The sequence below is a fragment of the Heptranchias perlo genome, chromosome 5, assembly GCF_035084215.1.
Source record: "Heptranchias perlo isolate sHepPer1 chromosome 5, sHepPer1.hap1, whole genome shotgun sequence".
In the NCBI taxonomy this organism is placed as follows: Eukaryota; Metazoa; Chordata; class Chondrichthyes; order Hexanchiformes; family Hexanchidae; genus Heptranchias; species Heptranchias perlo.
The window spans coordinates 43425487-43437412 of NC_090329.1; the positions used below are offsets into that span (position 1 = coordinate 43425487).

General features: G+C 42.1%; 1 protein-coding gene across 1 annotated transcript in view; it reads left to right on the forward strand.

The window, feature by feature from the left end:
• The window catches only part of ddx1 (DEAD (Asp-Glu-Ala-Asp) box helicase 1), a 54391-nt gene extending 45171 nt beyond the window's left edge, over positions 1 to 9220 (forward strand). Inside the window, exons 23-27 of the mRNA XM_067984292.1 lie at positions 70 to 142; positions 254 to 296; positions 4875 to 4970; positions 6624 to 6744; positions 8865 to 9220. Of these exons, the coding sequence (XP_067840393.1) occupies positions 70 to 142; positions 254 to 296; positions 4875 to 4970; positions 6624 to 6744; positions 8865 to 8995 (464 nt within the window). The 3' untranslated portion in view covers positions 8996 to 9220. The remainder of the gene's footprint in view (positions 1 to 69; positions 143 to 253; positions 297 to 4874; positions 4971 to 6623; positions 6745 to 8864) is intronic.
• Positions 9221 to 11926: the final 2706 nt, after the last annotated feature.

Here is an 11926-nt window from a genome sequence, read left to right on the forward strand (position 1 = left end):
ATATCTACTGGATTTGTTGTTGCTCTTTAACTTAGTTTAGTACTAATTCATTTTTACTTTCAAAAATAGTAATTAATGTGACTCTTCCTGATGAAAAACAAAACTACGTTCATCGGATTGGTAGAGTGGGCAGAGTTGACAGGTAAGACATTGAATTTGCATTAAGTCCAATTCTATACTTTTCTAACATGTTTCTTTATGTTGAAAAGCATGTTTTTACAGTGTAGTGAAGTAATATTTTAATTTGTTTCAGAATGGGTCTGGCCATTTCCTTGGTGGCAACTGAGAAAGAAAAGGTAATCGTTTTGTATGCAAAATCTGTTTTATTAATTGTTATTTTAAAGTTATTCTGCATTGTAATGACCAAAACTGCTGATCTTTTTAAATTAGATAGCTGCTATTTTTACGTTGTATTTATCTGATGTTTGCTTGTAACTGTTGCAAGTTAGAATTGCTTTCCATGACATTATTCTGAAGAGTAAATTATTGCACAGTCCCTTAGCATAAGTTCAAACCTGGTGAAAAGCTTTCATAAAGTATACTCTAGACATCATTATATCCAAAAACTAAGCACTCTTTAAAAATCAAGAATGTACCTGTTAGATCAGTGAAATATCTTAATTACCTCTGTGCATTACCCTCTCTTTCACCTCTGAAATGGCAACCTAGCCTGCACCCCCATCACCTTGTTCTCACTAAGGTGCACTGGCTGCCAATGCCCCAGTGAATTGACTAAGATCATTGTCCTCACCCTTCTCGCCTTCAAATTCTTCCATATCTTTGTTCTACCCTACTTCATCAATCTCCAGGTGTATGTCCCAGGCGTGCCCTCCAACACTGCATATTCTCTTTTCGATACCCTCGATTTCACAATCTCTTTTAGACCCCATGCCCCTTCTAGAACCATCTTCTCCCTAGCATCGGCATCGTGTCATCTCCCTACCTGCCTTCAAAGCTTTAAGACCCTACTTTGTGCAGTGCTTCACCACCCAACCCTTTTCTCCCCCTTTTGCTCAGTCTTTTTTTTTGTCCACTGCCCTAAACAGTTCCTCTGTTCAAGGAGTGCTAAACAATTGCAGGTTCTAGCAGTAATAGACTCAAAGAATATCAGAACTTTAAAAAAAACTCTAATTACAGCGAGACCTCATGTAATATTTCCAACAGTTACAGTACTATCCACAATTGTCACAAACTTGTGTATAGATTCTTTACTGGTTCTGTAGTTACAGGTTAGAATCCCTGTATTGAACTATTGGTACCTAAAATCTAAATGTGTAAGCAATGTTTGATATGTTTACGTAAATGTCCGCAAATGGTTGATTATTTCAAGAATCTTTTGACTCTTCTCCATTACACTATAACTCATTTGGGCTGCAGGTCAGAAGATGTTTGATATCCATATTGAACATCTTTGAAATGTTTAAAGATTTTTTTTTTAATTCGTTCACGGGATGTGGGCGTCGCTGGCAAGGCCGGCATTTATTGCCCATCCCTAATTGCCCTCGAGAAGGTGGTGGTGAGCCGCCTTCTTGAACCGCTGCAGTCCATGTGGTGACGGTTCTCCCACAGTGCTGTTTGGAAGGGAGTTCCAGGATTTTGACCCAGCGACAATGAAGGAACGGCGATATATTTCCAAGTCGGGATGGTGTGTGACTTGGAGGGGAACGTGCAGGTGGTGTTGTTCCCATGCGCCTGCTGCTCTTGTCCTTCTAGGTGGTAGAGGTTGCGGGTTTGGGAGGTGCTGTCGAAGAAGCCTTGGCGCGTTGCTGCAGTGCATCCTGTGGATGGTGCACACTGCAGCCACAGTGCACCGGTGGTGAAGGGAGTGAATGTTTAGGGTGGTGGATGGGGTGCCAATCAAGCGGGCTGCTTTACCTTGGATGGTATCGAGCTTCTTGAGTGTTGTTGGAGCTGCACTCATCCAGGCAAGTGGAGAGTATTCCATCACACTCCTGACTTGTGCCTTGTAGATGGTTGAAAGGCTTTGGGGAGTCAGGAGGTGAGTCACTCGCCGCAGAATACCCAGCCTCTGACCTGCTCTCGTAGCCACAGTATTTATATGGCTGGTCCAGTTAAGTTTCTGGTCAATGGTGACCCCCAGGATGTTGATGGTGGGGGATTCGGCGATGGTAATGCCGTTGAATGTCAAGGGGAGGTGGTTAGACTCTCTCTTGTTGGAGATGGTCATTGCCTGGCACTTATCTGGCGCGAATGTTACTTGCCACTTATGAGCCCAAGCCTGGATGTTGTCCAGGTCTTGCTGCATACAGGCTCGGACTGCTTCATTTTCTGGGGGGTTGCGAATGGAACTGAACACTGTGCAGTCATCAGCGAACATCCCCATTTCTGACCTTATGATGGAGGGAAGGTCATTGATGAAGCAGCTGAAGACGGTTGGGCCTAGGACACTGCCCTGAGGAACTCCTGCAGCAATGCCCTGGGGCTGAGATGATCGGCCTCCAACAACCACTACTATCTTCCTTTGTGCTAGGTATGACTCCAGCCACTGGAGAGTTTTCCCCCTGATTCCCATTGACTTCAATTTTACTAGGGCTCCTTGGTGCCACACTCGGTCAAATGCTGCCTTGATGTCAAGGGCAGTCACTCTCACCTCACCTCTAGACTTCAGCTCTTTTGTCCATGTTTGGACCAAGGCTGTAATGAGGTCTGGAGCCGAGTGGTCCTGGCGGAAACCAAACTGAGCATCGGTGAGCAGGTTATTGGTGAGTAAGTGCCGCTTGATAGCACTGTCGACGACACCTTCCATCACTTTGCTGATGATTGAGAGTAGACTGATGGGGCGGTAATTGGCCGGATTGGATTTGTCCTGCTTTTTGTGGACAGGACATACCTGGGCAATTTTCCACATTGTCGGATAGATGCCGGTGTTGTAGCTGTACTGGAACAGCTTGGCTAGAGGCGCAGCTAGTTCTGGAGCACAAGACTTCAGCAGGGATGTTGTCGGGGCCCATGGCCTTTGCTGTATCCAGTGCACTCAGCCGTTTCTCGATATCACGTGGAGTGAATCGAATTGGCCGAAGACTGGCTTCCGTGATGGTGGGGATATCGGGAGGGGGCTGATATGGATCATCCACTTGGCACTTCTGGCTGAAGATGGTTGCAAACGCTTCAGCCTTGTCTTTTGCACTCACGTGCTGGACTCCGCCATCATTGAGAATGGGGATGTTTGCAGAGCCTCCTCCTCCCGTTAGTTGTTTAATTGTCCACCACCATTCACGACTGGATGTGGCAGGACTGCAGAGCTTTGATCTGATCCGTTGGTTGTGGAATCGCTTAGCTCTGTCTATAGCATGTTGCTTCCGCTGTTTAGCATGCATGTAGTCCTGAGTTGTAGCTTCACCAGGTTGGCACCTCATTTTTAGGTACGCCTGATGCTGCTCCTGGCATGCTCTTCTACACTCCTCATTGAGCCAGGGTTGATCCCCTGGCTTGTTGGTAATGGTAGAGTGAGGAATATGCTGGAAGTGAGGATTGTGCTGGAATACAATTCTGCTGCTGCTGCTGATGGCCCACAGCGCCTCATGGATGCCCAGTTTTGAGCTGCTAGATCTGTTCTGAATCTATCCCATTTAGCACGGTGGTAGTGCCACACGACACGTTGGATGGTGTCCTCAGTGCGAAGACGGGACTTCATCTCCACGAGGACTGTGCGGTGGTCACTCCTACCAATGCTGTCATGGACAGATGCATTTGCGACAGGTAGATTGGTGAGGACGAGGTCAAGTAAGTTTTTCCCTCATGTTGGTTCGCTCACCACCTGCCGCAGGCCCAGTCTGGCAGCAATGCCCTTCAGGACTCGGCCAGCTCGGTCAGTAGTGGTGCTACCGAGCCACTCTTGGTGATGGACATTGAAGTCCCCCACCCAGAGTACATTCTGTGCCCTTGCTACCCTCAGTGCTTCCTCCAAGTGGTGCTCAACATGGAGGAGGACTGATTCATCAGCTGAGGGAGGACGGTAGGTGGTAATCAGCAGGAGGTTTCCTTGCCCATGTTTGACCTGATGCCATGAGATTTCATGGGGTCCAGAGTCAATGTTGAGGACTCTCAGGGCCACTCCCTCCTGACTGTATATCACTGTACTGCCACCTCTGTCCTGCCGGTGGGACAGGACATACCCAGGGATGGTGATGGAAGAGTCTGGGACGTTGGCTGAAAGATATGATTCTGTGAGTATGGCTATGTCAGGCTGTTGCTTGACTAGTCTGTGGGACAGCTCTCCCAATTTTGGCACAAGTCCCCAGATGTTAATAAGGAGGACCTTGCAGGGTCGACTGGGCTTGGTGTTTTGCCGTTGTCGTGTCCAGTGCCTAGTGGTCCGATGCCGGGTGGTCCGTCCGGTTTTATTCTTATGACTTTTCGTAGCGAGATTTTACAACTGAGTGGCTTGCTCGGCCATTTCAGAGGGCAATTAAGAATCAACCACATTGCTGTGGGTCTGGAGTCACATATAGGCCAGGAGTCACATATGGGTCAGGGCGGCAGGCTTCTTTCCCTAAAGGACATTAGTGAACCAGATGGGTTTTTATGACAATCCGGTAGTTTCATGGCCATCATTACTGATACTAGTATTTTAATTCCAGATTTTTATTTAATTAATTGAATTTAAATTCGCCAGCTGCCGTGGCAGGATTTGAACTCATGACTCTGGATTTTAGTCCAGGCCTCTGGATTACTAGCCCAGTAACATAACCACTATGCTACCGTACCCGTTGATGTATTGCCACTTCTAGTTCGGTTACTAAAATTGTGATGTTTCAGTATTTGACTGGTCATACAATACAATACAATCTCTTGTAGACATGACGAGCATTAGAAACGAGTGACTAACAAAAGCTTTTTTTAACCATTTCTAGGTTTGGTACCATGTATGTGCAGCTCGTGGAAGAGGTTGCTACAACACCAGGCTGAAGGATCAAGGTGGATGCACCATATGGTACAATGAAATACAGGTAGGTTCACTTTATGTATTAATTTCATGGACATTCACACATTCATCACATTAGTTTGCGTCATAAAATATTATACGCTCTTTGACTCTGGTACAAATGGTAGTCGGTTCGCCAATCTATCTGAATGCTGTCCAGTCACTAATTTTTAAAAAGCTTCTATTTCGGCCAAACTTCAGATATTTTGCACTTGTTGAACATGGCCAAACTTGGAACTGACCACATATGTAATACATGCATCGGTAAGGAGTGACCTGTTATCCGTTTTGATTACCAAGCTTAGATGACTTCTTGCAAAACAACCTACAGCTGTAAACTTGGACATCAACTTGTCCATTTTTCTCAAGCTTAGGTAAAATTTGATAAGTTTGTTTATTGTTTGCCTTACGTCGGGAATGTTTGACTACATATATGCACCTATGGCCTCAACTTTGGTGACTTGTATGTTGGGAACTATTTGATTACAAACAAATTCCCTCTTCAAGATAGAGAACAAAATGCTCTAAAAGTGTTACGCCATATAACACTCCCATACATCTTGTATTTTTTGCATAGTAGTAAATTTCCCATGATAATGCTCACAATAAGTCCAAGGATTAGGATGGGAGCATTTTACCTTATAGTGTGCAGTGTATTATTGTGCTAAGAGGGAATTGTGTCTCTTTACAGCCGTTATGTTTAATTGCTATAAATAAGCACATCCTGAGGTCACGTTTTTTTTTGCCATGTCAAGAAGTCAAAGTAATTGTTTTTCTAAAGATTGGTAGCTGATCATAAATACCTGGTTTCCCCCCGCCCCCAAAGTAAACACACTTAGAACATGACTAGGCTTTTTAATAAGATTGTTTTGCATCTGTAACAAAATGTGTCAAATTCAAAATAAACTGTTGAATCTCCAGTGGCACTGCTCATGGTGAGTCAGAGGGTGTGCTATTCATAATGTATTACCATGTAAAATAGAATATAAGTCTGTGATCCAAGTGGCTATGATGGCAATTCGATCACGTGGGATCACTGATGAGCCATGTCTGAACCTGCCTAATGTTAATGCATATTGCAGTAAAGCTGTCTTTTTTTTCTTAGCTCGGGTTGAGACCAATAGTAGTATCATTACCACCACCCTGACTGAGATTAGCTGCCTCAACACTGACCAAGAATTTGATTTTGAATTTGATGTTTTGGTCTATGTTGCCCAGTTACATGCAGTTTTTACCAATCGACCTATTGTGTAGAATTTTGGCAGAAGGCCATAGGTTAGATCGACCAATCTTTCAAACCATACAGATTGTGAATCTGGAACCATTGGCCCTTACCTTCCCTCCAAATTGGAATTCATCCAGACCATTTTTTAAAACCCATCAGCGCCCCCCCCCCCCCAAAAAAAAAGATAATCTGTTCTATCACCCTCATACTTTATAAACTATGTTCACGCCTAGATTGCCTAGTTTTAGAAAAGAACAGATTGAATTTACAGACATCATAATCTCTTTTCTGGATATTACAATGGAAGGTTTTGTGTCTACTATAATTACTAATGTTCAATTCTCTGGTGAGCTGAAAAATGTTTTTACTATACTTTTTCTGTCCACACTGGCGCACACTTTTATGTCTCAACCAAGAAAATAAAAAAACATCTGAATTATTTATTTTTTCAAGCTGTTGACTGACATTGAAGAGCACTTGAACGTCATCGTCACCCAAGTTGAGCCTGACTTGAAAATACCAGTGGATGAATTTGATGGCAAAGTAGTCTATGGACAGAAAAGAGCATTAGGAGGTGAGTATTTTAGAGAAGAACAACTTTGTGATACAGCAGTATGCTACAATCTCCATTTTTAAAAATCCATTTAATGCCACCATTGTTTTTCTGTGCAAATAAAAATTGTGGTTAGTGTAACTATTCTATGTTAAAGGCATGACCTTCTAAGTTATTGGGGATAGTGTCTCTTTTTTTGGTCACTTGTTTCATTAATGTAACCCTTTTATGCAATTAATTTTTCAAACTTTTTGTGGCTAGCTGCTGGATTTTGATGGGTTTAAAAGTCAAGCTAAAAATATTTGTTCTTAAAATGTTAATTTTCCTCTCTTCTCTCTCCCTCCTCCTCTTTCCCCCCCGCCCCCCCCCCCCCAATTAACAATACATATATTGGAAAATTAGATCGGGATTTACTATTTCTGTCCATAGTTTCACATATGTCTAAACTAGCTTGCTTGAAAGCATCCTACATAATCCATTCCAAAAGGTATTCATTATTAACCAAGCCAGGTTTATCCACAGCACAACACTAAGTGAAGTACAATTTAACAATTACTTGCAACAGCACGGTTAAGTTCAGTGTATTATTGGTAAGCTACCAGTGTTAAGATTGTCACTTGGAGACATGAGCATAAAATAAAGCATCTTTGAGTAGCATGCTGCCTGCAGCATCAGGTAATTCTGCCGTTGTGATGTGCTGGATTAGGTCCATGACACTTTTGTTTCCTCAGTCATCAGCTCCTCACTTAATTTGCACATATGTTACTTTTACTGGCAGTCATACCATGCTTAGAAACTTATGTTGTTGAATTAAATATTGAAATGCACTTTACTTTACAACCCAATCTAAAACAACTTAACCTTTCTGAAACTTAACATTCTTAAACCTTCATCCTCTCCCAACACCCTCGCCCTCTCAACATTCAAAGCCAGCCTTTAGCTGTCTGACCTCCTTCAAAAGCTTTCTAAAACCTTCTAATTTGAGTTAAACAATGTCTGACTGTAAAAGTATCACAAAGAAAGTCCCACTTCAGGTGATCCAACTAATTAAGGTGACCAATTTTGCTGCTAGGATCACTTTCCAAGATATCATTCAACTAACTATGTTAGGAACTTTAACTATTAGATTTTGATAAGTTTTACAAAACACATTTTTAATTGTTTAATTTCTCCTTTGTTTAAATCAACAGCAGGAGATATAATACTAATAATGCTTTAACAAGGCTTAAAGACGGTCACCTGTCCAAGGACCATGACCGATTAATCTACCTTGTTTGTTCAGAATTGACAAGTTCCCAAGCTCAAGCTTGTAAAAGGGTACTTAATTAGTTGGACCTGGCTATACCAGAATGTGTCTTACAAGGATTAGCACATTAATTTTGAGTACCTTGATGTTTTTTTGCTTGATTAATCACAATAGTTGATGGTACTATTGTGTTCCTTCATAAGTTTGTCCAGATAGTTTAATTTCTCAAAAGCACTAAACTCACATTCAAATGTTTTTAGGGATCGAGGGAACACACGTCATAGAATCATACAACATAGAAGGAGGCTATTCGGCCCATCGTGTCTGTGCCAGCTCTTTGAAAGATCTATCTAATTAGTTCCACTCCCCTGCTCTTTCCCCATAGCCCTGTAAATTTCTCCTTGGCTGAACCCAGAAAGTAAAGGGTTAAACTGGGGGCCATCATTTGAGCCATGGCACACATTGTTTCTAATTTTATAAGTATTGGGGAGGAAGTAGTCTTAGAACAAAAGCCACACTGGGGTCAGACCACTTTCAGGAGAAGTAAGGATAACCAATTCAGTCTGAAGCAAAATCAACTTGTGTGGCATGAGATTGTCCCTACATTTCTTGTGCTCGCTACTTATTTTGCAATCTCTATTTGCTGTTGTCACAAAATGACATTTTTTTATACACTTTTACTCATGGGTTCTATTTCCCTTTACAAATCTTCATTTGCGTAAAATCCATTCATTGAGCTGCTCCTATCAAGTCATAGCAACAGCAATAACCTCAGATGGCATCTTTGGTAGTGAATGAGTGTCACACCAGCTGATGAGGCTTGATGGGAACAAACTCTGACCAAGTGATTCAGACTTGTCTTAATTTTAACTTTCTTTGCTCTTCCTCTTGGCAGGTGGGCAGTATAAGGGCCATGTTGATGCTTTGGCACCTACAGTACAAGAGTTGGCTGCTCTTGAAAAGGAAGCTCAATCCTCTTTCTTACATTTTGGCTATCTTCCCAACCAACTGTTCAGACGCTTTTGATTGTAACATGTGTCTCAGTTTAGTGCAACAAAGAAACTGACAAGTTACAAAAAGCATTTGAAAATGTTTATTACTGCGAAGCGACATCCAGGAATGGTTAACAAACACGAAGGCCTGTATGTCGACCTGTATTTCATTGTTTAACAGCATTTACACATGGACCTAATGTGATGGTGAAACATCAAGCTCCAGGAATGCTCTGGTGAATAAATTGTTCAAAAATTATGGTGGTTTGTGTGATCTGATAAAATGTATGTGAATGGAAAGCGTGGAGTTAATATTGAATGTTCCTTCCCGCTCTTTTTTAATCCGTTCTACAAAGGAAATAGATTTTGATCGTGTTTTGCATGCCAGCTGGACTGATTCCAGGATCACCATTAGAATCATGAAGTAATAGTTCCTGAAACCATTGGTTACTCGCTTTCAGTTCATGGCTAATATTAGACTTGCTTTTAAATCAACAGTTTGCTGTCTCTAGTCTGAGTTTGGACTGGGTGATGCTCTATTATAATGCTTTTTCCCTCTTCTCTCTTTTTCTCCCTCTTTTCCCGCCCCCCCCCCCCCCCATTCTTCCAATAACCCTTAGTATGAATCCAGCTTGGACTGATTTTTAGATTAAAGCTTCCTTTCACTGCAGTAAGGGCCTTTGTTTGTACTAGCCTACAGAGCAGAACAACCCATAATGTGGCATAAAGGTGGCTGACATTAGAATGCAAAATGCTCCATTCTCGATCACTAACGTGACTTGATAGCACATATAAATCCAGTACAGCACAGTATTAGATGCACTTTGGGAAAACTCATTTTAATGCAGCTTTAAGCTTAGAGACTGTATATGACCATTTATTTTAATGTCGACAGTATCCCTTTAAAAAGAATGGTTACGATTGGAAAACCTAAGCCTATACCTCACTCCTGGACTCCACACATGCAATCTACAGCACCTGCTGAAAAAGGCCTATTCTGTACCAAAGTCCACACCCTCCAAATTCAAAGAGCTGTGGGCAGGCTGTCATCTAAAGATTATGATCAAAGCAGCACAAAAATAGTTGATGGTGACTAAGCTATACCTCCATGTTTCTTGCCAGAAGTACAGAAGATGTTTCACCTGCCTGTTGGTATTCTATGATGAGTGAACATAGCCCAGAATTCTGGCAATGGCAGGACCCCAAGTGAATTGCAAGTACAGGTCAGCCATGTAAATTTCCTATACAAAATCAGCTTGGTCACTAAAGTGTGAGTTGACGCCACAATCTGCCCACAATTCAGTATAAATTGGCATCATCCTGGCTGTAAGGAGGCTAAAATGAACACTCTTGCAATTGATGCTCTTCTGAAGCTATAGTTAAATATTGGGGTAGTCTGCATCTGGGGAATGCAATGTTAATAGTAGGTGATAATGTGTTTCCTCACTTCCTATGTTCAAGGAGAGGGCATTGCTGGAACAGGAGTAGGCCATTCAGCCCCTCAAGCCTGCTCTGCCATTTGATAAGATCATGGCTGATCTGTGATCTAACTCCATATACCTGCCTTTGGCCCATATCCCTTAATACCTTTTGGTTGGCAAAAAGCTATCTATCTCTGATTTAAAATTGGCAATTGAGCTAGCATCAATAACACCCTTTGTGTGTAGAAGTGTTTTCTAATCTCACTTCTTCTGAAAGGTCTGGCTCTAATTTTTAGACTCTGCCCCCTAGTCCTAGAATCCCCAACCAGCAGAAATAGGGTGGATAGTGAGAAACTATCTGTTCCCCTTGATATCTTACAAACTTTGATCAGACCACCCCTTAACCTTCTAAACTCTAGAGAATACAACCCCAATTTGTGTATTATCTCCTCGTAACTTAACCCTTGAAGTCCGCGTATCATTCTAGTAAACCTACGCTGCACTCCCTCCAAGGCCAATATGTCCTTCCGAAGGTGCGGTGCCCAGAACTGCTCACAGTACTCCAGGTGCAGTCTAACCAGGGTTTTTTATAGCTGCAGCATAACTTCTGCCCCCTTGTACTCTAGCCCTCTAGATATAAAGGCCAGCATTCCATTAGCCTTCTTGATTATTTTCTGCACCTGTTCATGACACTTCAATGATCTATGTACCTGAACCCCTAAGTCCCTTTGGACATCCACTGTTTTTAACTTTTTACCATTTAGAAAGTACCCTGTTCTATCCTTTTTTTGATCCAAAGTGGATGACCTCACATTTACCTACATTGAATTCCATTTGCCACAGTTTTGCCCATTCACATAATCTATTACTATCCCTTTTGTAACTTTGTTTTCTTCTCCACTGCTTAAAATGCCACCAATCTTTGTGTCATCGGCAAACTTAGATATGAGACTTTCTATGCCTTCATCTAAGTCGTTGATAAATATTGTGAATAATTGAGGCCCTAAGACAGATCCCTGCGGGACTCCACTAGTCACATCCTGCCAATGTGAGTACCTACCCATTATCCCTACTCTGTTGCCTTTCGCTCAACCAACTTCCTATCCAAGTCCGTACTTTTCCCTCTATTCCAAGAGCTTGTATCTTATCTAACAGTTTCTTATGTGGGACCTTATCAAATGCCTTCTGGAAGTCCATATAAATAACATCCATTGACATTCCCCTAACCACTACTTTAGTCACCTCTTCAAAAAATTCAATCAGGTTTGTCAGGCATGACCTACCTTTCACAAATCCATGCTGCCTCTCTGATTAACTGAAAATTCTCGAGGTGTTCGGTCACTCTATCCTTAATTATAGACTCCAGCATTTTCTCCACAACAGATGTTAGGCTAACTGGTCTATAATTCCCTGGTTTCCCTCTCTCCTTTCTTAAAAAGCGGAATGATGTGCAATTTGAACACACAAAATCATCGAATAACTGCAGTAGCTGTGTTTAAACTAATGAATTCGCTTTAAAAAATCAATATACATTCTTTATTCTG